Source organism: Cherax quadricarinatus, chromosome 9 (genome assembly GCF_038502225.1).
Source record: "Cherax quadricarinatus isolate ZL_2023a chromosome 9, ASM3850222v1, whole genome shotgun sequence".
Classification (NCBI taxonomy): domain Eukaryota; kingdom Metazoa; phylum Arthropoda; class Malacostraca; order Decapoda; family Parastacidae; genus Cherax; species Cherax quadricarinatus.
In genome coordinates, this window is record NC_091300.1 from 20,961,251 (window position 1) to 20,988,989 (window position 27,739).

General features: G+C 37.3%; 1 protein-coding gene across 2 annotated transcripts in view; it reads left to right on the forward strand.

Moving 5' to 3' along the window:
• LOC128686110 (uncharacterized) overlaps positions 1–26,554 on the forward strand; it is a 321,836-nt gene extending 295,282 nt beyond the window's left edge. For both annotated transcript variants that reach the window (XM_070083299.1, XM_070083298.1), the window contains exons 13-20: positions 1,855–1,999; positions 2,440–2,562; positions 4,325–4,558; positions 5,520–5,736; positions 7,025–7,199; positions 17,925–18,126; positions 20,186–20,285; positions 22,901–26,554. In XM_070083299.1, coding sequence (XP_069939400.1) covers positions 1,855–1,999; positions 2,440–2,562; positions 4,325–4,558; positions 5,520–5,736; positions 7,025–7,199; positions 17,925–18,126; positions 20,186–20,285; positions 22,901–23,035 — 1,331 coding nt within the window. In that variant the 3' untranslated portion in view covers positions 23,036–26,554. The remainder of the gene's footprint in view (positions 1–1,854; positions 2,000–2,439; positions 2,563–4,324; positions 4,559–5,519; positions 5,737–7,024; positions 7,200–17,924; positions 18,127–20,185; positions 20,286–22,900) is intronic.
• Positions 26,555–27,739: the final 1,185 nt, after the last annotated feature.

Genomic DNA, 27,739 nt, shown 5'->3' on the forward strand with positions numbered 1-27,739 from the left:
CTGAAATGTTTCATATATGATTTCATTTAACTTGTTTACTGAGAATATTTTCCCAGTGTCTTATATTGAGTGCTGTTCTTTTTCACTTAAATAGTAAGAACTTTATTTATTTATGTTTACATTCCCACCAAGATATAGTCATGTAGAAACACATTAACTCCTTCAGAGTGCAAAAAACTCAAGTAATCATCCTCAAATATAGCATGTAGAACAGTAATATTTGGTCTGACTGGGTGTCCATTGTCTTTGACTTAATGCAAGAAAATTTCAAACTGTAAGATTTTATTCAAAATATGCTTGTTGGATTGAATTTCCAATATCTAACTTTGTTTCCTTTCTCATCATTCTTTCTTGTGAGATACAGTATTGTTAACCCTTTGAGGGTTTTCGTCGTACTAGTACGTCTTACGCGTATGGGTTTTTGACGTACTAGTACTCATAAATTCTAGCGGCCTCAAATCTAGTGGGAGAAAGCTGGTAGGCCTTCATATGAAAGAATGGGTCTATGTGGTCAGTGTGCACAGTCTAAAAAAAATCCTGCAGCACACAGTGCATAATGAGAAAAAAAAAACTTTGACCATTTTTTTTTAATAAATCAGCGACTTTGCAGTGTATTTTCGTATGGTATTTATTGTTGTATTCTAGTTTTCTTGGTCTCATTTTATAGAATGGAAGACATATTACAGAAATTGAGATGATTTTGACTGGTTTTACTAAGAAAGGTGCCTTGAAATTGAGCTCAAAGTAGCAGAAATGTTCGATTTTTACCAAACTTCAAAAGTAAACAAATCGTGCCAAGCGTGCAATACACGTCAACTGGTGAGTCTAATATTCTTTCACAAGTGCACCTATAATATTTATACCATTTTTTACACTAATGCAGTAGTCTGCATAACAGTAAATCTTATATTTTTTGTGAAAATAAAAATTCAAAGTGGAAAGCAAAAGAATATAAGAGGGGCCTTGAGACGTGACTAATGACTAGAGGAAATGTCATTTTAGTGCCAGGAATGTCTTTCTTGTTTATTCTGGACCCTATTCGGAAATTGGCATCTTTTGAAATTTGTGTGAAATTGGCAAAATTGCTAAATTCTGACCACTGTACTGGATAGTTGAATTTCATAAATGAGTGGTTTCTTGCACCCATTCGATAGAAAAAATGGAGTTCTAGCGAAATATTCATGTTTTTTGTCGACTAGTACAGTGAAATTGGCCGAAAATGGGGCTCAAAGTGGGCAAAATCGCCGATGCGTAAACATCGCCGAGACCGCTAACTTTGCGAGAGCATAATTCCGTAAGTTTTCTATCAAATTTCAAACTTTTGGTGTCTTTATGATCGGGAAAAGATTCTCTATCTTTTCTTAAGAGAAAATAATTTTTTTTTTTTTTTAAATTTCGCCGACCCTGAGAACGAGTTTCGGAGAGGGCCTGTCGACCCTCAAAGGGTTAAAACACAGTAAATGTGAGAAGATGAGAGTCAACCATGTGTAACTGCAGTGTTTACTAACAACTTCAGTACCATTATCTGCTGCTGTGTCCTCGGCAACCATAGGTTCCAGTGCCATAAAGGTGTAAAATTATAAGTCAGGACATCATAAGTTGGGGACCTACCATGTCAATAGGGGAAATGTGCACTACGTGTGTAAGAATTAAAAAAAAAAAAAGTTTGGCAAATATTGTCATTTGGAATGATTTAAAAATAATGTAATACATTTATAAATTTTTACATTTTTGCAACACCTAAAAATAACATCCTAAAGTAATGATAATTGCTGAGTAAATATCTGCAATTATGACTGTGAATCACTCTAAATATGTGACAAAAATTAATTGTAGCACTTGGTGCACCCATAGCAATGTCAGCAGATCGGCGACCTCCTCCAGAGTTTTTATCAGCTCTACCTATTAGAAAAACAAGGGCAGGTCTTCAGTTCACCTGTGCAACTGCAACTCTTGGTCTCAATGCTCATAACCTAAAAGATGTTTGGGTGTGTAACAGGTAAGATAGATCTGAACATGTATTTGAATTTAAAATATTTGAGAATATTAAGTGAATAATTAATGTAATGTAGGCAAAAAAAAATTAAAAGAAATATTTAGTGAAGATGGCATTTGGTAAAGACTCATATTCTTTGCAATTATTTTTGTGCTGCACCATGCAAATTTATTGTCATTAATATACCATTTGCTACTTGTACAGTACCATTATAAACTTGAAGGAAAGCCACAGCATTATGAGTTAATATTTTAGATAAAACTCTGATACTCTTATTAATTTTTTCAATTAATAAAATGGCTGATACTAAAAATGTGGCAACAAGATTCATAACATTATACACTATAGTATTTTTCATGGTTACTCTATTATAATTGCAGTGATAAATAGTAATTGAATTTTTTTAAAAAGCCAAATACAGTACCTTACTTTTTTGTTGTCAGTGATGGTTATGTGGGGCAGGTGTGTGTACTAAGTTTGCAGCCAGACCCAACAGTAGCATGCTGCAATGGTGTCTGTAATGCCAGAATCCTCTCCATTGCTTCTATCCCTGCAGCTCCTCAACCGTAAGATTTCTACTCTCATTTGTTCAACTTTTTCTAACTTATTTATTTAGGAGAATATTTATTGTTGACTCACGAAATCGTAATGACACGATTGCAAACAAACCATACCCTGGCCGGGATTGAACCCGCGGTCAGAGAGTCTCAAAACTCCAGACCGTCGCGTTAGCCACTAGACCAGCTAGCCACAATAAGATTCGTCCAACTAGGTATATTTCTACACCATAGGAAGGTTAGCACAGGCACCACTGTGACCACAAATGCAAGTTTTTACAGACGAATCTCCAGCTAGCGTGGCCGTGACGAACTCTAGCTCAAGTCCCCTCACTGCCTTCAACATGACTCACGAAATCGTTTGTCACGGCCACGCTAGCTGGAGATTCGTCTGTAAAAACTTGCATTTGTGGTCACAGTGGTGCCTGTGCTAACCTTCCTATGGTGTAGAAATATACCTAGTTGGACGAATCTTATTGTGGCTAGCTGGTCTAGTGGCTAACGCGACGGTCTGGAGTTTTGAGACTCTCTGACCGCGGGTTCAATCCCGGCCGGGGTATGGTTTGTTTGCAATCGTGTCATTACGATTTCGTGAGTCATGTTGACGGCAGTGAGGGGACTTGAGCTAGAGTTCGTCACGGCCACGCTAGCTGGAGATTCGTCTGTAAAAACTTGCATTTGTGGTCACAGTGGTGCCTGTGCTAACCTTCCTATGGTGTAGAAATATACCTAGTTGGACGAATCTTATTGTGGCCAGCTGGTCTAGTGGCTAACGCGACGGTCTGGAGTTTTGAGACTCTCTGACCGCGGGTTCAATCCCGGCCGGGGTATGGTTTGTTTGCAATCGTGTCATTACGATTTCGTGAGTCATGTTGACGGCAGTGAGGGGACTTGAGCTAGAGTTCATCACGGCCACGCTAGCTGGAGATTCGTCTGTAAAAACTTGCATTTATGGTCACAGTGGTGCCTGTGCTAACCTTCCTATGGTGTAGAAATATACCTAGTTGGACGAATCTTATTGTGGCCAGCTGGTCTAGTGGCTAACGCGACGGTCTGGAGTTTTGAGACTCTCTGACCGCGGGTTCAATCCCGGCCGGGGTATGGTTAATATTTATTGTTCTTATATTCATGGGAATGTTAAACGCATAGGGGTTCAACAGTGCCTAGGGAAATGGAAGGCATTCAGGTTTAACCCAAAAGGAAGGACATGTCTCAGTCCTTGGATCAAGAGCCCTTCACCAACATGAAGGTATCTCCCTGGAGGGAAAGAGCCTATATACACTGTTAATCAGTTTGGACTTAAAATTGCTTCTACAATTTACTAATATTTTGTGCATTATAATTTTAAGAATTATAGCAAATTTTTATCAAAATAGTCAGAAATATATAAGTTTTTATTTACCTTTTAAAATGAAACATATACATTATACTTGACCATATTATACATTACATAACTTCAAATAACCAGTTACCATGGGATTTGCTGTAGTTATTAGAACAGAATTTGGGATAATATAGTAGAATGTTATGCAGCAATGATCCAAGGAGATACTAAAATTGTCGTACGACTGTAAAATAGAAACTTCTTAAAAGTTTCAGTGACATTATTTTTTAACTTTTCTTTCTGGCTCATGAACATATATAGGATGGAAATTAAATCTTACAAACTTGTACTTTCATTTTGTATAACCTTATCTTTACTTTCCTAATCTTATTTCCTTACAAATTAGAAGACCAGAAACTATTAATAGATATGTATATATATCAACAGTGATTCTAGTGATGATGATGAGGATGAAGAAATTCCAGTGGACGAAGAAATTAGAAGACGACGCAGTGAGTCTCTGCCGCCAGAGATGGGCACTGATGACACAGACAATCAGCAGCCTACAATGTGGCTTGGAACAGAAGATGGATTTATCCATGTATATAATTGCTCTGATACAATTAGAATTAAGAAGAATAAGTTCAAATTCCAACCTGGATCTCCAGTTCATTGTATAATGTAGGTTTATATATGTTATTGTTTTTTAGTTACTTACATTATAATTATTGTAGAGTACTATTAAGTAATGATAATACTGTACTCGTAATATATGCACTTGTATCTGAATAAAAATGTTAATGTATTGTACTAATAAGAGTGAATTTAAAGAAAAGAAACAGTCGATACTGCCACAGATGCACAGACCAGAGCATCCATAATCTGGTCATTAGTTGTGTGGATTATTTCACGGTTCATGAGCCTTTCAGGAACCTAATTCTCATGAATTATGGTGTTTAATTCTAAATATTTTGATAAATTATGAAAATCTCAATTTATCTAGAAATACCATATCCATATTGGTGTCATTCCCATGATTTCCAGATTGAGGAAACTTTAATATGTTGCATGGCTCTTGTGCAAGAAGAGGAGAAAATGGAAAAATCTGAAAATTCTCAGATTTTATTAGGTTGGGGTAGGCAAGACTAGATATTTCTTGTAACTTTTTTCTGTGGCTTTTTATTTCCTGTGATTTTTTTCTTAGACTGAGGAAAACACAGGCTCATGAAAATAGAAACAGGAAGTACAGTAAAGTATAGTACTGTATCAGTTTGTTGTCCTAGAATCACTTTTCTCTGTATTATGAAGCTTCTCATAACATAATACTCTATATTATACACAAATACTGTACGAACAGCTCAAAATGTAGTTCTAAAGCTATATGGTCAAGCAAAATAAATTTCATTAATTTTGGATGATCAGAATTTAAGTATTACTTAGAATAGAATGGAATGTATTGTATCACATTTTGCTGAAGTTTTTCACCTGTGATCATATGAAGTATTGTGGAAGAATATTCAACAAAGAACTCGGATGAAAAAATTCATGACATAGCCAGTAATTTCTCCAAACATTTCATGAAATATCCAACATCATGTTTTCTGTAATAGAATCCAGATAAATTTACTATCTCTTCTCTCAGTCACTTAGACAATCGTGTGTTTGCATCCCTGGCTAATGGAGACATTATCGTATATCGCCGAGACGCATCCGGGGGATGGAACGTAGCAGACAGACAAGTCATTAGCATTAGCACTGCTGCTGCACCTGTTACTAGGATGATGGCTGTGGCTGGCAAGTTGTGGTGTGCAGCCATGAACACTGTGCGGGTCCTTAATACTGTGTCCTTACAAGTAGAAGTGAGTCTCAATAATGACAATATGCACTACATTGAAGTGAAAGGTCAGACGTTTGATTACATAACTCTTGCTATCTACTTTTTTTTTTTTATCCAGAAAATATTTCATATCACACTCTGCTAGCCCACTCTTCTTGAAACACCAAGTACTCAAGAATAACAAAATCACAAATTATTATTATCATTTTTTTTAACATACTGACTGTCTCCCACTGAGGGTGACCCAAAAAATAAAGAAACATTTCCATCATCATTCACTGTATCACCATCTCTTACCAATATTACAGTTCAGATGCCTATCCAAACTGCAAATATCTCTACTTCTCCTTTAGAGTGCAGGCACTGTGCTTTCTACCTCAAGGACTAAGTCAGACTAACTGGTTTCCCTGAATCCCATCACAAAATGTTTGTTACCTTGCTTACACACCAACAGCTTGTCAAGTCCTAAAAACTATTTGCCTTCACTCACTCCTGTTATTATTATTATTAATAATATTCAGTAAAATATTTTGGGTCACCCTGCCTCGGTGGGAGACGACCGACTTGTTGGAAAAAAAAAAAATAAAAAAAAAATTGCAGTACAGTATCTGCAGTGTTGTGAGAGGATAAACCAAATTAGTTCATTTATTTAGAATATTATTAGCTTTTTTGTGTTCAGATCATACACACTGAGACCTAAAAGTTTGATTATGAAAAAAACATCATCATCATCATCATCATCATCATCATCATCATCATCATCATCATCATCATCATCATCATCATCATCATCATCATCATCATCATCATCATCATCATCATCCTCATCATCCTCATCATCCTCATCATCCTCATCCTCCTCATCCTCCTCATCCTCCTCATCCTCCTCATCCTCCTCATCCTCCTCCTCCTCCTCATCCTCCTCATCCTCCTCATCCTCCTCCTCCTCCTCCTCCTCCTCATCCTCCTCATCCTCCTCATCCTCCTCCTCCTCCTCCTCCTCCTCCTCCTCCTCCTCCTCCTCCTCCTCCTCCTCCTCCTCCTCCTCCTCCTCCTCCTCCTCCTCCTCCTCCTCCTCCTCCTCCTTTTTTTAATTTTGCACATCTAATTTTACTTGGAGAGTAATATACTTTAACTTGTTTACTTTAAAACAATACTGCATTAGTTAATCCTTCTCCCCATCTCAACTTTAAAAATAAATAAGCAGGTGGTGCAGAAGAAAGTTAGACACATATATTTGATATTAACATTTTTGTATGCTCACTGAAGACAGTCTCATCACTATTTAAAATGTATTCTTTCTCCAACAGCATTCATTTGTGGTTGGTGGAGAGAATGGGCGTGGTGTGTCTTGTATGGTATCTGCGGGTCATGGGGTATGGGTGTCGGTACATAATTCCGCTGCTGTTAGACTGTACCATGCAGCCACCTATGAGTGTTTATGTGAAGTGAATGTTGCTCCAGCAGTCACAAAAATGCTTGCAGGTAAGTTACTTTCTAATACAAAATAATTTCTTTGTTATGGAGAGCTTTGAGAGTGTGATGTTTATAATTCTGTGTGCCATTTGCAGAAAATGTGTTGTACCAAATTGAAAATAGAATAAAAATTAGTATAATGAATAATCAGAATTCTTAATTTTTATGATGTGGTTAAAGTCTGTGTGAAAAAAATTGCTCTTAAAAAAGTAGAAAAAGAATGAACAAGATAAATAAAAATAACTTCAAAATCCCAGTGACTATTGCTGCTACAGTAGGGCCCCACTTACACGGCAGGTTAGGTTCCAGGCTAATGCCATAAAGTAGAAATCACTGTAAAGTGGAACACCCTTTTTTTCCACTTATAAATGCATTAAATTATGGAATTAAATTATTGGGAATGTAAAAAGTGAGCGTAAAACAAAAGCCTGTAATTGTTTTACATGATGGTAGGATTGCTGGTGTCTTTTATCTGTCTCATAAATATGCAAGATTACAGGTACGTCTTGCTACTTCTACTTACACTTAGGTCACACTACACATTTGTTTATACACACTCATCTGAGTTTTCTTTGATTTTATCTTAGTTCTTGTTCTAATTACTTTTCCTTTTATATCCATGGGGAAGTGGAATAAGAATCTTTCCTCCATAAGCCATGCATGTTGTAAAAGTCAACTAAAATGCCAGGAACAATGGGCTAGTAACCCCTTTTCCTGTAAAGATTACTAAAAAGAATAAGAAGAAGAAAATTGTCAAAGTGGGAAGTCTAAATGTGCGTGTGATAAGAAAGAGATGATTGTGGATGTTATGAATGAGAAGAAGCTGGATGTCCTGGCTTTAAGTGAAACAAAGCTGAAGGGGGTGGGTGAGTTTCAGTGGAGAGGAATAAATGGGATTAGGTCAGGGGTTTCTAATAGAGTTAGAGCTAAAGAAGGAGTAGCAATAATGTTGAAGGATAAGCTATGGCAGGAAAAGAGGGATTATAAATGTATTAATTCAAGGATTATGTGGAGTAAAATAAAGGTTGGAAGTGAGAAGAGGGTTATAATAAGCATATATGCACCTGAGGAAGAGAGAAGTGTAGAGGAGAGAGAGAGATTTTGGGAAATGTTGAGTGAATGCGTGGGGAGTTTTGAACCAAGTGTGAGAGTACTTGTGGTTGGAGATTTTAATGCTAAAGTGGGCAAAAATGTTGTGGAGGGAGTAGTAGGTAAATTTGGGGTGCCAGGGGTAAATGAAAATGGGGAGTCTTTAATTGAGCTATGTGTAGAAAGAAATTTGGTAATAAGTAATACATATTTTATGAAAAAGAGGATAAATAAATATACAAGGTATGATGTAGCACATAGTGAAAGTAGTTTGTTAGATTATGTATTGGTGGATAAAAGGTTGATGGGTAGGCTCCAGGATGTACACGTTTATAGAGGGGCAACTGATATATCGGATCATTATCTAGTTGTAGCTACAGTTAGAGTAAGAGGTAGATGGGATAAGAGGAAAATGGCAACAAGAAGTAAGAGGGAGGTAAAAGTGTATAAACTAAGGGAGGAGGAAGTTCGGCTGAAATATAAGCAATTATTGGCAGAAAGGTGGGCTGGTGCAGGTATGAGTAGTGGGGGGGGGGGGTTGAAGAGGGTTGGAATAGTTTTAAAAATGCAGTATTAGAATGTGGGGCAGAAGTTTGTGGTTATAGGAGGGTGGGTGCAGGAGGAAAGGGGAGTGATTGGTGGAATGATGAAGTAAAGGGTGTGATAAAAGAGAAAAAGGTAGCTTATGAGAGGTAGTTACAAACCAGAAGTGTTATAAGAAGAGCAGAGTATATGGAGAGTAAAAGAAAGGTGAAAAGAGTGGTGAGAGAGTGCAAAGGGAGAGCAGATGATAGAGTGGGAGAGGTACTGTCAAGAAATTTTAGTGAAAATAAGAAAAAAATTTGGAGTGAGTTGAACAAGTTAAGAAAGCCTAGGGAACAAAAGGATTTGTCAGTTAAAAACAGAGTAGGGGAGTTAGTAGATGAGGAGATTGAGGTTATAGGTAGATGGCGAGAATATTTTGAGGAACTTTTAAATGTCAACGAAGAAAGGGAGGCGGTAATTTCATGCACTGGCCAGGGAGGTATACCATCTTTTAGGAGTGAAGAAGAGCAGGATGTGAGTGTGGGGAGGTGCGTGAGGCATTACGTAGAGAGAAAGGGGGTAAAGCAGCTGGGACTGACGGGATCATGACAGAAATGTTAAAAGCAGGGGGGGACATAGTGTTGGAATGGTTGGTATTTTTGTTTAATAAATGTATGAAAGAGGGGAAGGTACCTAGGGATTGGCAGAGAGCATGTATAGTCCCTTTATATAAAGGGAAGGGGGACAAAAGAGATTGTAAAAATTATAGAGGAATAAGTTTGCTGAGTATACCAGGAAAAGTGTACGGTAGGGTTATTATTCAAAGAATTAGAGGTAAGACAGAATGTAGAATTGCAGATGAGCAAGGAGGTTTTAGAGTGGGTAGGGGATGTGTAGATCAAGTGTTTACATTGAAGCATATATATGAGCAGTATTTAGATAAAGGCAGGGAAGTTTTTATTGCTTTTATGGATTTAGAAGAGGCATATGATAGAGTGGATAGGGAAGCAATGTGGCAGATGTTGCAAGTATATGGAATAGGTGGTAAGTTACTAAATGCTGTAAAGAGTTTTTATGAAGATAGTGAGGCTCAGGTTAGGGTGTGTAGAAGAGAGGGAGACTATTCCCCGGTAAAAGTAGGTCTTAGACAGGGATGTGTAATGTCATGTTACAAAAAATGTGATTTCTAATAAGCATAGAGATCTCCAGTGAATACTAGAAAGGACTGCCCTTCTAGAATCCAGCCTGTTACTGGGTTTTCGTAACAATTAGTCAGTATCCTGGTCCAATTATCCATTAGAATTCAGAATGATTCAATAGTGCTTCAGGATTACAACTGGTAGGCTACTAACTAAATAAATTAAAATTTAATATGTTTATTAATAATAAAAATGTTTAGGAGTATATTTCAAATTAAATTAAATTAATCACAGTAATCAAAATAATAATAATCACTTCTCTCGTGTACAGAAATATTGTGCTGAAGGCACATATCACATTTATATGTCTTAAGTACCGTCTGGTACATTAACATTTAATAATACATATATATAGTATATACAAATAAGTTTGTGTGTATGTGTGTAAGTGCTCTAAGTAGTTCGCTATGTCTCACGACTCGACTAGACTTAAACCAGTGACTGACAAAGTCCTTACATCAACTAACTTCCTGACCAACCTGGCAATCAGAACAGCTTGCTTGAACAATAAAACGACTGATAAGACGAACAACAATATAACAAGCAAAAGTGACACAGAGTCAGGAACAAGGAGATAATATAACGACACTAAGTAGGGACCATCTGCAGATCCTCCACAAAAGTCACAAAACTCCCATACTACTGAATCTAAGTTCAGCATAAGAAAATCCCCGATTGTGACAGTGCACAGATACCAGTACAAATTAGGTCAGAAGCTACAGCTCAGGACCTGAGTTGCTCAGAGTGTCTATGTGACACACAACCTCAGTACAACGTCGAAAATCATTAAGTCTAGACAATGTTCTGTGAACAGAGTTCTACAGAACCAACAACAAGAAAGTGACAGAGACGATCTTCCAACAAGGGCCAATAAGGGAGAGTTAGGCACGTCTTGTCAGGAATACGTCCAACCACTAAGAGAGTCTAGCCCAGACTGACTACTCCAGGCGAGGTGTGAACACCCCCCCTCGATCACGTGATTGCTCCATGGACAGTTGCTGCCCAGCAACACCGAGAAGCCGGCAGGGAAATGAGCAACGAGCAATAATTACAGTAGTTAGACAATCAAGACTTGAACTATGAGCACTGAATAATATATATAACATATGTTACATCCTACCTAATAAAAGTAACTAAGTCAAATACGATACGATACGATAGATTCTAGGTAAGACCCCAAGAAGGGGTGAGTGGGGAAGACTGGATAGACGAAGACTAGATCTTGAGAGGAGTGTCCTTAGTCTTAGAGAAAGAGCCAGGGCTTGACCCAGCAGCCAAGCTGAATGTGAAGGAGTTTTGCAGGAATGAGCTTAGAGTCAGGATATGCGGGCAAGCTTGATCGATGACACGGGAGCACTGCTGTGTGCATTTCATCAGCACGTGGTGTTGACTGGCTTGTGATTGGTGGAGACTGGCGCGAGGCGAGAGGCAGACTGGAGGCGGCAGCTAGTGATGACATGACTTCTTATGTGCAATCATATCACGTAGTGAGGGAGCCGTTTGTGATTCTTCTATATGCTGATTTTGAGAGCAGGACAAGTTTTACCAAGTGCTGTTTGTCATTGCCTAGGTCTTCTAGTAAGGCATTGTTGGTATATGGGTCGGATCCAATTTCTACAGTGTACTTGACATTGCCATCTCTTATGCTGTATATAGCTTGGGCTGCATACAGGGTGTGGCAGTCTGGTTTGCATGTGTACAGGGTGAGAGGTGCTGTGGTTCTGAGGTTCAGGTTTTCTCCTGTTGTTTCTAGTGAGTGTGGAGTTTCTTGTAGATGACTCACAGGTGGATGTATTTTAGCTTTTTTTGCCATTGGTGACTGAGATGGGGATGCGAGGTGTAGGTCGGCAGAGGTGGTGGTGGTCTCGGGTAGATCAGGTGAGGCTGCTGATTGGTCAGTGGCTACGGTGGAGTTAGTTGTTGTTGTTGCTGTATCTTGCGTTGTATCTTGTGTTGTGGTTATTGGAGTGATAGTGTTTTCTGGTGCTTGGGTGAGCTTGATTATGTCAGCAGAAGGTGGAGAGTCTGGGAAGGTGAATGCCGGCATGTTATTTAGTCTGAAGAGTTCGTTGATGGTAGTGTTGAAGGAGCCTGGTGCTGCCATGTTGTGCATGTGAGCATACAGTAAGCAGTACTGTATTTTTGTTGAGTCACATGCTGGTGTGGAGATAGTGGTGGTGGAGTGCTGGGTTGATTTCAGGAGTTTGGTGGTGTCAGCCTGCAGTTTTGTGATAGCAGCATACGTGGGTGATCTGGATGGAGACTTCTTCTGATCTGCTTCTATGTTCTTTTCGATGATATCATGACGGGTGGGACATTTTGCTGCGAGAGTGTGGTGGTTATTCTTGCAGTTTAGACACTTGAGAGTAGCAGTGGAAGAGCATGTCCTAGAGTCGTGACCCTCATTACCACAGGTGGAACAGAATTTCTTGTCTTTCGTAGGGCAGTCTTTTGTTGAGTGGAGGTAAGAAAAACAGGTCCAGCATTGAGTGATGTGGTGGTAATGTTCAGCTTCAATGTTGCAGGCATTGATGAAATAATAGTAGATGGCTAGTCCCTCAGCCATAGCTTGGGAAGCCATTGTGACGTCAGTAAAGGTGATCTTGAGCATTGAAGAGGCCGTGGGAATCTTGTTAATGTTTTCCACGGTGGCCCAAGGGTTCTGGTCTTCGACAGATTGTTTGAGGTCTTCGATGGTCTGAGAAGTAATCAGCTTGTCCAAGCGCTTCAGAAAGACAATCCTCTTAGCCCTAAAGGCTGGAGAGGACATGATTCTGTAGCCACGTTCTTGTAGTGTAGTCAGGGCAGTTCCAGTCAGTAGTTTCTCGGCCTCCATATCGTCCTCACAGATGATGATGAAGGATTCTTGGAGGGAAAGGATCGTGTTGACCTTGATGTTCAAGCCCCTGACAGTTACAGCAAGGGCAAGCTTGGTGGAGTTGTTGATCAAACCACTGGTAGATTTAATCTTGACTCTGTTGGAGTAACTCTTCTTGAGATCTTGATGTGGGTAATCGGCGAGGTAGAGGTTCCCCTCCCCAACGGGGATCGCAGGGACACTACTTGAGGAGCGACTGTGACTTGCCAGTAGCAAGGCCAGCAGTGCAATAAATCAAATAATAATATAAAGCAATATATTTATGATTTAGCTATTATCGCAAATATAAGCAATATAAAATTATATGAAAAGGTAATATACATTATATACATTGTGACCCATTCAGGGGTCGCAACACCTCCCCAACACAACAAACGGTCGCACTAGGAGTTGCGTTAATGTCTTTCACATTATTACTGATTACTCATGTCACATTAATAACACAATTTAATATCGAAATCCAGAGTCACTCTTGTGCCAAACACTTTACATTTTACAGTGTCTATATCACTATAAATTATGCCCCTGGTACTAGGGCAGTACACAGTATCTCTGCATACTCTTGGTTGTGTACATCAGTGTAGAGACAGGATAGCGTAGACAAGCATGACACGTTGAGGCTCGATCATAGTAGTGGAGACTGCATATGAACAATAGTCTTGTGCGATAGACAGGAGACGGCATTCCACTCTTAAGTAGTGGTAGTAGAATGTGAGATAATATGGACATCTGCGTATGAGGAAGCTTAAGGTGTGTAGTGAGGGGGGGGTCTGCGGCAGGAGTGTTCCGCCAGTCAGTAACATCGCCCACATAACACTACACACTTAACACTCAGCTTCTGTCTCCAACTGTCTCCTCCTCACACACATATATCACCACTACTGTGAATATATAAATAGAATAATTAGACATGACATGAGTATACATAATTAACATGGGCTGGAGAGATTACGTTACTTGACTGAATTTGACATAGCAAGTAACAAAAGGTATTTGGGCATAAAATTACATTAATTTAAATGTAACTGATAATTAAGGACGTGACAGCGCGTCAGCAATTACATTACAATGACCACTGATATGTTGTATACTAATAGAGTAAGGCTGGATTCTGAGAGCCCACCTCATGATCCTAGCATTTTTACTCTTCATAGTGTTTATGTAGGTGAGTGGATTGTGGTCTGAAAAATTTTTAATTTTAAATGGGGAAGTGCCCAAATACATGTCAAAATGTTCCAAGGACACCACGAGAGCTAGAGCCTCTTTCTCAATAGTGAAGATTGAGACACTTATGCAACATATGGGAATCTTTATTCAGGAAACGTTTTGTCACACAGTGGCTTCATCAGTCCATACAAAGGATAAACTTGAAGAACAGGAGGAGAATGAGGTAATCAGTCCCTCAACCTTGAGTCGATGTGGTCAGTCCATCAATCTTGAATAGAATACGGCATATGAGCAGAGAAGCATCTTATAAACCGTATGGCAGGAGAGGTGCAGCAGTCGTAGTTAGTGTCACATTTGTCCAATGTGGAAGTAGGTCGTGCCCAAGGGTTAGTCAAGAGAAGAATTCCCAAGTATTAAGATCCCAAAAAGTTGCAGTGTCTGACAGGATTGTAGATGTGATGAATGGTTTGGAAAACCGACAAGTTGAAGATTGAGACACTTATGCAACATATGGGAATCTTATTCAGGAAACGTTTCACCACACAGTGGCTTCATCAGTCCATACAAAGGATAAACTTGAAGAACAGGAGGAGAATGAGGTAATCAGTCCCTCAACCATTGAGTTATGAGCTCGATTATGGAACGAATTAAACTTGTAAGTCAAGGTACCACTGTACTAGATAGCAAGTTTACACTAACATATATTAAGTTAGCAATAGAACTAGGCATTAAAAAACAATAAAAAAGTAAAATACACATATAGTACATTCATTACTTTAAAATATTTGTAGTCTTAATGTAGGGTGAGATGAGTAGTATTTATTGTAAGAAATCAGGTGTGGTATGTATAGTAGTCAGACAGGCTACCATACCAGGCCACCCAACCCACACGTATTCTATGACATTTAAAGCGTCCAAGAGCAATAAAATGCATATGCAGTTTACTCATTACTTACCTTAAAATATTTGTAGACTTAATGTAGGGTCAGAGGTGGATAAACGAGATAAAATGAATAAATGAGAGAGAGAGAGAGAGAGAATGAGTACATGAGAGAGGACAGGCATGAAGTTATGTAAACAAACCTGGTGGACACGAGTTTTGTAAACAAACCAGGCGAACATGTCCGGTTTGTGTACAAGTTGTCTCTGCATTGATACAGTAGAATAAATAAAGAGCAACACTCTCAATCTCATGTAACACCATTTTTAGAAGAAATGAAGCTCTGAGTGAAGGCATACAAAAGGAATAATTTTCTACAGTTACCCCCAGTAATATTATAACGTACACATTTTCTCTGATGTTGGACTAGAGAAAACGTTATTCTTGCCATCACTCGTTCAAGTTGTCTGGCTACCACATTGAGATGTGGTGTGTATTTATCATGTTTATATATTATGTATCGTGTTTATTGTATAATTTTGAAAAAATATCATAGATGGTTTAATGAAAATGTGGATACGTATTAATGTAATATAGAACATTTAATGAGACTCAGTGATTATTATTCAGTGTTGTTATTATCATTATTAACCCTTTCAGGGTCTGTGCCATAGATCTACGGCTTTACGTTGAGGGTCCAAACTGTAGATCTACGCCATGAGCTCAGCTCACTATGATAAGTTGTGAGTGATAAATTTGGGCCTAGATATGAGAGAATACATCTATGTGGTATGTGTGTACCACATAAAACAAATCCTGCAGCACACAGTGCATAATGAGAGGAAAAAAACTGAGACTGTAATTTTCAATTAAAACAGCGACTTTGCAGTGTTTTTTGTGTGTTTTTTATAGTTGTATTTGCGATTTCTTGGTCTCATTTCATAGAATGGAATATATATTACAGAAATAGAGATGATTTTGATTGGTTTTAGTACTGAAAATGGCTTGAAGCTGAGCTCAAAGTAGCGGAAATGTTAAATTTTTGCTGATGTTCAGGAGTAAACAAATGACCTCACACGTATAATACACACCAGCTGGTGGGTCTAATGTGTGTTCACAAATGTGGTGATATTATTTATACAATTATTACAATATTGCATAACAGTAAATCTTCTATTTTTTGGTTTGAATAAAAATTCATTATGTGAATAAAAAATCAAAATGGAATTCATTTGTAAAGCCTCAAAACATAACCAATGAACTGAGGAAATAACAAAAAAAGGCACAATACCGTGACTGGAACGATACACAAATAACCCGCACATAAAAGAGAGAAGCTTACAACGACATTTCGGTCCGATTTGGACCATTTACAAAGTCACACTAACCAGAAGTGGAGCAGGACGGCTGTATATAGGCAGGAAGAGGTGGTGGTAGTAGTAGTAGTAGTAGTAGTACAAGAATGGTATATAATACCGACAAGATGAAATTAAGACACATGCACAACACCCGAGCATCCCTATCGTAGACGTTTCGCCATCCAGCCAGCCACTGGATGGCGAAACGTCCACAATAAAGACACCCAGACGCTGCACATGTGTCTTAATTTCATCAGTAGTAGTAGTAATAGTAGTAGTAGAAGAGGTAGTAGTAGTGGTAGTGGTAGAAGTGGGGAATAAGGAGGACGAGCCAATCAAATACAAAGGAAGGGGAGCACTGCAAGAGAGCTAGGTGCCCACAGAGGGAGAGCAAGCGCACAGAGGTGCGTGAAAGGGAAAGTGGTGAAATAAATAAAGAAGGAACAGAAACATGAGACAGAAGAGAGAAAGACAACCCAGAGGAGAAAAAAGGAAAGAGGAAAGGGGAAGAGGGAGAAGAAGAAAAAGAAAAAGAAAAAATGAGGAGTCAGGTTAAGTCACGGGTGTTCTGAAGTTTGGAGCATATATATAGCCATCCTGCTCCACTTCTGGTTAGTGTGACTTTGTAAATGGTCCAAGTCGGACCGAAACATCGTCGTAAGCTTCTCTCTTTTATGTGCGGGTTATTTGTGTAACAGAGGAAATGTTAGTTCAATGCCAGGAATGCCTGCACTGTTTATTCTGGACCCTATTTTGAAATTGGAATATTTTGAACTTTGCATTAAATTGGCCAAATTTCCAATTTCTGACCAATTTATTTTGTAGTTGAAACAGTTGACGTGGCGATTTTTGGTGCTTAATTGATAGAACAGAAGTAATATTAGTGAAATAGCTAAGAATTTGGTCAACTGGAATAATGTAATTGGCCTAAAATGGGAGTCAGAGTCGGCAAAATCACCAATGCGTAAATATCGCTGATACATTAAAATTCATGAGAGCATAATTTCTTCAGTTTTTCATTGAATTTCATACTTTTTGTTTTATTACCTTCAGAAAAAGATTCCCTACCATTTCATAAGAAAAAATAACAAAATTATTTTTTGAAAATTCTTGGACCCTGGTGCACACTTTGAAATTTGGCCTCAGGACCCTGAAAGGGTTAATATGGCATCTCAAGACATAAGACACTCCTACTGATTTTAATGTGTACCTGCATGCCAGCACAGTGTGTAAGTCTATTTAGATACAGGTATACATAAATATAATTATCATAGTATATATAAAATATTAAATAACTTTTAAAAACACTTGGAATTTTGGAAAGTTTCCAGACATAATGGAGAGACGCAGTGCTCACGGAGAATGTAAACAAAGTGGGTGGGGCGCGGTGACTGTATTAGAAAGTCAGGTGGGGGGAGCCGTATAGCAAGTTTTGGTCATAATTTGAAATGTCCGTATTAGAGGAATGCCATAAAGCGGGGCCCTACTGTACTTGGTTAAATGTTTGATACAAATAAATGCGTGGATGGAACAACAACATGTCTGATTCTACTATTGTTATATTCAGTGATGAAAAAAATTATTATTCATCCAGAATTGAAAGCATTACTATTATCACAATAACGTGATGCTTTTCAGGTTGTGACGATATCATTCGGCAGCACAAAGCTGCCTGTCTACGTGTAACCTCCTTATTGGCATGTAAGGATTTACTTTGGGTGGGAACAAGTGCTGGAGTCATTATCACAGTGCCGCTACCCCATCTTGCTCATAATACTCACCGTGTTCAAGCGCCTTTAAACATGGTTGGCATACCATATGGGCACACAGGTCATGTTAGGTAAGTGGCACAGGTCATACACAAATGTGTACGTGTTCACAAATAAAGGTGTCCTAGTTTCATTTGATTTTTCTGTTGTCTGATTACCTACTTGCAATTACGAGAGCAGAGCTATGTGTACGTGTGCTGTAGTGTTGTAATTTTAAAGTTTCCAGTTATTATACCTTTAGCATATACACCTTCCTTTTGGCTCCCATTCCACCAGTCTTCTATGCTTTATTAAGAAATATTTTCTAGTGTCATTTCTGGTAGCCTTTTCTTGCTGTTGACAGTACTACAAAATCTTCCTTATCTATTTTTTCTGTTTTCTTTTTATGTGTGTCTCCTATTTAATGTAACAATGATGGTATTTGTGTGTTTCCAGTCTTTGTAACTTGTATTTCTTAACAGTAGGAGCTCTTTTGTATTGTCTCTGATTTTTTCTATTTTATCTACTTTATTTTGATTCCATGTGCCATACATTTTATGTCTGTCTAAAACATATAATAAATGGTTTCTCTAGCATTTTCCAATACATATAGCTGAAGACTGTCTTGAAGTTTGCCGGCACAGTGTAAAGTAAGTTCTTCACCACCTAGTTAGGTGATGATCTGGTGTTGATAACTAAGTACAGATCCCTTTATAGTGGAACCTCAGTACTCAGACAGCTCTCTACTCAAACAATTCAGTATTCAAACACTTTGTTCAGTTAAAAAAATCGCTCAGTAGTCAACCGTTTGCTTGGAACTCAACTAAACAAACACGACCTGTCAGAACTTCACTGTTTTTTTATATTATTTGTATAAATAAGTCACCATGGGATCTAATAAGATTAGTGATAACAGCCAACAAAAAAGAAAATTGGTTGGGAAAAATTCATTTGGTACTCGAACAGCCTTCTGGAACGAATTAAGATCAAGTACCGAGATCCCACTGTATCTGTTCTATATTTTAAGGCTTCAATCATATGGTATATATTCATGTAGCTTTTATATTTTAATCCTCATTTCTTTATGTTATACATTAAATTCCATCATCCATTTGTCATTCCATCTATTTTATTCACCTTATATACCTTCTGCATTTTTTGTACCTTATCAGCTGTCTCCAAAACTACAAATTTTCTGCATAATATTCACTCCACACATTGCCCTCAGGCACAACATGTCCATAGCCAGAAGAAGGCTGGAGGCAGTAAAGATGTCATGTCTGATGGTTAATGTGTGGTGTGAATATTATGCAGAGAGTTCGTATTTTGGAGATTAGTAGGAGTTGTGGGTTACTAAGTGTATTATTCAGTGAGGAGGGTTTGTTCAGGTGGTTTGGACATTAGAGAGGATGGAGCAAAATAGGATGACTTGGAGGGTGTATAAATCTGAAGTGGAGGGAAGGTGGGGTAGGGGTCATCCTAGGAAAGGTTGGAGGGAGGGGAAATAAAAGAGGTTTTGTATATGCAAGGGGCTTGGGCAGTCACAGGTGTGTGTGTGTGTGTGTGTGTAAGTGGAGGCAAGTGGCCTCCACTTACACACTGCTGGAGTGTGAGCAAAGTAACATTTATGAAGGGATTCAGGAAAATCAGTTAGCCAGACTTGAGTCCTGGATGTAGGAAGTACAGTGCCTGCACTCTGAAGGAGAGGTGGGGATATTGCAGTTTGGAGGGGGCATCCTAGCTGCAGTACCAGCATGACATTAATGGAGTGAGTGATGGCAAAAGTGTTTCTTCTTTTTTGGGTCACCTTACCTTTGGAGTCAGTGTGCTTAAAAAAAAAGGCCCATTCGATATTTGTTATTTTCTAAGTGATAAATAGAATAATGAACCATGTACATATTAGGGTATTCCTATATTATATACAATACATTGAAATTTTTTATTTCTGATTGCAGATTATTGTGAATTTGTTTATATCTGGTACTTCCACAGCACCCACAAGAAATATGAGAAATAATGCTATTTCCATGATATTTTCAGTTCATTTCCATATATTGTTCCATAACCCTGTGGACTATGTAATTTTTTAAATACTGTATATATATTTCAATGTTGATATTTTAACATGACACTCCTGTTTAATCTGCACAGGTTTTTGACAAGTGTAGAGTTAACCCCAGAGCCTCGAACATCTCGTCTAAAAGGTCATGGCAGATATTCCTTCAAAAGCAGAGACCATCTTCACCATCAGGTAACTGTAGATACAGGAAGTCAAGATGTAAAGATTACTGCTATATTCTTATATACTGTATTATTAACATCAGGCAATAATGCATGTTTGTGAAACCAAGTGCAGTCAGCCTTCCCTTAACAACTTAGATAAGGATCAGAAAAAAGATTCATTAGGCAAAAAAATATATTATGAGAATCTCACTTTTCAATAGAAGCCCATATTTAAATTTGAAAAGAGATTGGAATATATTCTCTAATTCCTTCTAATTTTTTTGATGACTAAATTTAAAAATGTGTACTTACTGGAGATGTTTGTTGTTTTGTGGAGGTATAGTATTACCCCCATTTTATGAGAGCACAATAAAAAATATATGGAAAAGTTAGCAAAATATCGAGGATACTTGGAATACAGTACATCATCTTAAGGGGTTATGATGGCACTTAGGTCATCACAGTTCCTTAGACTGTGCATAATATGACATCACCATCTGTACAGTTCCTCTCTCTCACACATGGCATACCCACACACTCTTATAACCACAAACTTCTGCTGTGCACTCTAGCACTGTGTTTTTAAAGTTACTTTATACCACCTTCACCACCACTTCATTTTCTGTACTATCTCTCTTAATCCACCTTTCTCCTAATAATTGCTTATAACTTTCTCTGTCTCCTTCAGTTTGTTTACTTTCCCTCTTAACTATTTATGCTATTCTCCTTTGCTCTTTCTATAGCTACGACTAAATTATCCAATATATGTGTGTTGTGCAAAGGGCTTGGACATAGAGCAGGCATGTGTGAGTGTGTTAAATAGGAGTGGAGGCAAGTGGTTTTTTTATGATTTGACATTCTGTTGGAGTGTGAGCAAGGTAACATGAAGGGATTCAGGGAAACTGGTTAGCTGAACCTGAGTCCGGAGGTGGAAAGTACAGTGCCTTCACTCTGAAGGAGGGATGGGAATGTTACAGTTTTGAGGGGCATCTGTACTGTGACATCAGCATGCTTTTGGCAAGGCAGTGACTGAATGAAGATGTTGAATATTTCTTCTCTTCTGGAGTCACCCTTCCTTGGTGGGAGACTGCTGGCATGTTAAAAAAAATCCAGCACATTTCATAGTATCAAAAACTGTAGGTATACTTTCCAGAATTCATTATATTCCCTAATCTTCACTGCTAACACTCATTTACCTATACCTCATGTGTCATTTATATCTGGAGATCTACTTCAGCTATGTATCTCAAATCATCACTCAACAAAAGGCAATTGTCAGAACCATCACAAACTGAAATTATAGGGACGTGCTGCTTTTATTCCAATTTTTCAACCTACAAAATATTAATGACATACATACTTATACTGTTGTTCAGTCCATATCTTTAAAACACCATACTGTAATGCTGATTTTACTCAAAACGCTTCTTGGCAATCTGTAACAGATACATAGGCATCATTTTTTAAATGCAAATTCTTTTGATATTCCTTATGTTAGACTACCTAACAGATGAATTTAATTTTTTTAATGAATTCAAAGTGAAACTAAAAATGTTATGCATGTATAATTAGTCCAATTATTTTATTGTACATTTCCTTGAAAAAAAAAAAAATTAAAGCAGTTTCTGAAATTACCATCTAATTTTTATTTCTAGTATCAATTACACCATACTCCTTAACATTTTATTATGATTTTGTCTCTAACCTTCATCATAGCATTATTATCATAATTTGCTTTGTATTCCACTTGTATTGTAAATTTTCCTCCCCATCCACTTACTGAATTTCAACACAAATGCATAATCTTGAATTTGTATTTTTTATTAGTCTTTCAGTTATCTTTCAGTATTAAGCAGTCTTAGTCTGCCTAAAATGTGCACACTACAGGCTTTTCAAAAAGTAATATTTATGTACAAAGAATTTTAATTTTAATTAAAATATAAAACTAATTATAAATACAGGTACCATCCGACTTAAAACCGAGCTGGTTCCGACCAACCGGTCGTAAGTCGAAATGGACGTAAGTCGAACCTTACTACTGAATATCAACATCACATTTTTGTAATGACTTTATTTTATTGTTTTATTTTGGTATTTCATTTTTTACTTTACTTTTTATGCTGTTAGTACTGTATTTTATACTGTAAGGTTTAGGATAAACACTGTGTACAACACAAACAGTTGTTTATTTCCCAGAAATTTGGTATATAAAACACAGTCGTAAGTCTAATGGTCGTATGTCGAGCAGGTTGTAAGTCGAATGGTAGATGTATTGAAAAATAAATTACGTACATTTATGACTATGCAAAATCACAAACAAGGGATATGAGATGCAAAAAAAAAAAAACAGAAAAGGAGTTGAATAATAGCTCTAGGCATTTTGTGCTGCAAATCAGCACACTGTGAGGAGCTTGCAGTATTTCAGAAATGAGTAAAGAGTCCAGGTAGATTCGAGCTGTTCCTCTAAACGAATCTACCTGGACTTCGTACTCATTTCTGCAACATTGCAAGTCTCCTATTGATGCGTTGATTGTAACATGAAAGGCCTAGAACTATCATTCAATTCTTCCTGTGGTTTTTTGGATATAACTTTATATACAATTGAAGTAGTGGATGAGTAACGGGTGTTTCCCTTTTTTACAGCCAGGCACTGCAGCTCCAGCTAAGTTATTAGTAATTTCTGGTGGCGATGGTTATGAAGATTTCCGCAGCTCTGGAATGTCAGAATTGGCAGGTCGAGATGACTCTACAAACCACTTGCTTTTGTGGCAAGTCTGAGGCTCAGGAGAACGAAAATGTGATAATATATTAATGTAGCCCCCTCATAAGAGGATATACCTAAAAGACTTCTCCCTGAGGGCATTATCAGTTACATTTTGGAAGGTGTTAACTGGATGACCTGAGTGGGATGTTTTATCTAAAAACATTCTTAATGTCTTGGCCAAAAAAAACTAGCCATGTTTAAATAGGGAGAGAATATAGACTTACATAAGGGATGTACGATGAGGTTTTGGTTATGGAATTTCAGATGAGCATTATCATTAAATCTAAAGATGAGAATCTTTAAAGATGTGAAATGAGTGATGCATTTTTCTGAATGGCTTTGCCTACATCATTTACATCACTGATGAGATGCTAAATATGAGAGGAAAACGTTTAGTTAAATGCTAAGATCCCAGATCGCTAAGATTCTCAGGAAATTAACATTTGCTACAAGTCCTTGCTTTATCCCTGGAGGTTCAGCAGCCACTTGTGCTGCTCAGAAGCCTGTGTAGACAAAAGCATTCTCAGTGCCAAAGATCAGTTAGGTATGATTCTTTTGACTCACTGAGGCTAGACTTCAGAAGTGACTTAAGGTGTATTACGGGTGTAACGGTGTTTAGGAATGTGCCAGATACCCCGTGTATGCGATCTCTCAAAGATTTATAATTAGAAACAAATGTATTTTCTAACTTATCATGTTTCCTAATTGTACTATAATTAACAAGGTCTTGAATATACAGTACTATAACTGTTTCTGAACAGTCAAACATTTTAACAAGATACTCTGCAGAATGGTATGAATGTGCATATTGAAATTTTGCATTTATTCCTTGAAAATATTTAACTAAATATTTCTCTCAATCTTTATAAGTTTCTCTATTTATGACTATCTCAAAATTTAAATCAAACTGCCACTGCATATATTAATCTTAATTATGCCTGCCTTAGTAAATGACAGATCATGTGATAAAACACGAGTGCATTGTGATAAACTTGATTCTTCTTCCTGACAACGAAGTGTTTGCCTCGGGCAGAGATTTTTCCGAGTCACTGTTTTGTTAAACACGATAGTACAGCACAAAAAATTCTTGCAATAGTCATTTAAGGGAAAGAATGGAACTGATACTTTTTTTACATTGGCAGTTTTTTGTTAACTTTGTTCACAAAAATAAAAGTAAATATTATTGAAGGGGATCACTGACTTTTCAGTCTTCACTGCAAAGATGAAATATTGAAGACAAATCTTAAGTGATTTCAGAGATAAGAATAGATGTTATCCATTAACCAAACCATGAGCACAATCCAGTGTAAATGACTACCACTTGAGCACTTTTTTTTTTTTTCATGTCATGAACAATGCATACCAGTTCCTCACTTCAGTAAACTTATAAAAAGATATAAATATTCTGTGGCAACATAATGCTTAAAAAAATTACATACACAGTATATATATTTATTGCTTCTGATGCATGAGTGAAGGAAAATAAGACAAGAATTTGTTAATATAAATTAGAAAGCTACAGTACTTTCAATTATTTAGGAAAATAGATTTGGACTAGTCATATTCAAGATAGTAACATTTATGCTTTTAGTGACTTTATTACTGCAAGATGAGCAAGATAACCTGAAGATATGTTAATGCAAGATGAACAAGACACAACCCGGATGTTACGGTAAAGTACTATCATACAACCTACGAGGGCTCATTTTTGTCCTAAATGAAGACTAATTAAAGTGTAAATGTAACCATCTAGACACATCTTGGCAAGGAGGCATTTCATTAGTATTTATTTTAGCAAAGTAAACCACTACTGTTCTAGCTTGTCATTAATCATACTTGAATTTATTTGGCTGATGGTGACATGGGTAAAAACTGAGAAAAACTCTTAGTATAGGCCATAATTAATTTATATGTGAAGCTTAATGGTCATATTCCTAGTAGAGCACTGCACAGTATTTCAGTACCTGTTGTAAGTAACTTGATCATTAAAGAAATACATTACTGGATATTACTTATAATTTGTGGTAATTACATAAATAACTCTACTTGCACTGTGTCACCTGCATTTGTAAACTTTAGACTGACAGTGATTTTCCTGCGAGAAAGTCAGCATCAGGTTAGCGTTTTCTCATATTCCTTCCTTAGTACCTTAATTATTATAAAAACTCAATAGTAGTTGTCATCAGATAGTTTAAAACTGTTTCATCACTAACATACACCTAATTTTGCCTTATATTTTTTTAATCTGCTACATTTTATTTTTAAAACAATTTTACACATATTTATGTGCTTTGCCAACCTGCCAGGATGCAAATTAATGTTATAATGTATATACAGTACTGTATATTACTAAAGGAACTACTTGCCATATATAAAAATATGAGAAAAATGTGCAGGTCTGTGTTGATGCTGCAGATTTGTTATGCTGGAATTACTCGAAATTTTATTTTCTTAGGGATACTGTACAGTATATTGAATTAATGATAAAAATATAAGCATGTATTATTGTAATGTAGTTTATGAGATCACTGACTGTCACTTAAAAAGCTGCTTTGACACTGCCTCATTCTTCAGTAGTTTAGAGCAAGAAGTGATGCAATGTGAAGCAACAGAGACTAAGGTTTAACTTTCTTTGATCTCATTCCCTCACAGGTCGCATGCACGACATCCACCGCACCATTGTTTACATGGTCTTTTTCTTTTTATAGATTTTATCTCTCATAGAGATTTTTTACTTATACATATATAAATATATATATATATATATATTTAATCAAGGACACAGCATATTGCAACCTTGATTTTGCATTGAAAAAGTGCAAAATAATTTAAGTCCTGTTTTATTGTACTGTTATATTGTAGCATAATAGCTACTTTTGTATTATTTTTGGTAGTTATCTGCAGAATGTTTAGAAGTGTACACTTAACATGATCCTTGCAATCTGCCACATAGTAAAAGTTCATTTTGCATTTATCACACAAATAGGTAATCTCATATACATACAGAACTTTATCATCTAACCTTCCCAGATGATTTATTTTGTAACAAATGCTCATTTCACAAGAAAGCACCACATTTGCACAGGTAATTTCCATATTTATCCATATTTTACCTAAAAAATTTTTGCTTTTATATAATTCACTGAACACTGCTAAAAATGTTGAGTTACAAGTATTGTACTTGAGTAATGACCTACTTAGCGTTGGTAAGGTGGATGTGGAGCCTGTCACTGTGACCTGACCTTGGATAGTCCTTGGAAGACAACACTCACTTGCTGTAGGGTATTATTATACAGTCTTTAGCAATATGCGTATAATTTTCCTTACAGCAACTAAAGCTTTGTGTCATCTACCAATGGCCCAGTGAGTTAGCACACCAGTGTTGCCATTCATTGCTCTTCCCTCAGTCGGCAACAACACTCCTGTTGGGCTTATCCTACTGTGACCACGCCCCAGCACCCTCTGTTTATCTTCTGCTGTATTTATGAGTTCACAAAACTACTAAGATATTAATAAATTTTAGTAAATAAAAATTTGAGGTATTTGATTATTTTCTTGTTCCATGACAGACCCCTAATTTTGTAAGACTAAAAAGTTAATAACCTGATGAGAAAAAAAATTCTAGTAATGATACATTATTAAGTTATTTGGATACTAAACACATGCTAAATGATTTTAATGGTGATAATTTTAATAAGATAAAACTCAGCTCAAATATTCAGTTTCATATTTTTCTTAAAAGTGCTCTTACTGTATATCTCATGACCAGTGCACTGCTGTATTTTCTCATACTGCATACATTTGATTGAACTGGAGCTACTCTCCTCTCACCTCAAACCTGATTACCTTCCATTCCTCAGGTGCTGTATGTCTTTTACAGGTTTAGCCCTTCTCTTTGAATATAATAATACTACCAAGGGCAAAATCCCTTCTGTGGTTGGAGATAAGTGTGTCAAATGCTGTAGTTTTTTTTTTTTTTTAACAAGTCAGCCATCTCCCACCGAGGCAGGGCGACCCAAAAAGAAAGACAATCTCCAAAAAGAAAATACTTTCATCATTCAACACTTTCACCTCACTCACACATAATCACTGTTTTTGCAGAGGTGCTCAGAATACAACAGTTTAGAAGCATATACGTATAAAGATACACAACATATCCCTCCAAACTGCCAATATCCCAAACCCCTCCTTTAAAGTGCAGGCATTGTACTTCTCATTTCCAAGACTCAAGTCCAGATATATAAAAATAACCAGTTTTCCTGAATCCCTTCACTAAATATTACCCTGCTCACACTCCAACAGCTCGTCAGGTCCCAAATTCCATTCGTCTCCATTCACTCCTATCTAACACACGCACGCCTGCTGGAAGTCCAAGCCCCTCGCCCACAAAACCTCCTTTACCCCTTCCCTCCAACCTTTTCAAGGACAACCCCTACCCTTCCTTCCCCTACAGATTTATGCTCTTTTCATGTCATTCTACTTTTATCCATTCTCTCTAAATGACCAAACCACCTCAACAACCCCTTTTCAGCCCTCTGACTAATACTTTTATTAACTCCACACCTTCTCCTAATTTCCACACTCCGAATTTTCTGCATAATATTTACATCACACATTGCCCTTAGACAAGACATCTCCACTGCCTCCAACCATCTCCTTGCTGCAGCATTTGCAACCCAAGCTTCACACCCATGTAAGAGTGTTAGTACCACTATACT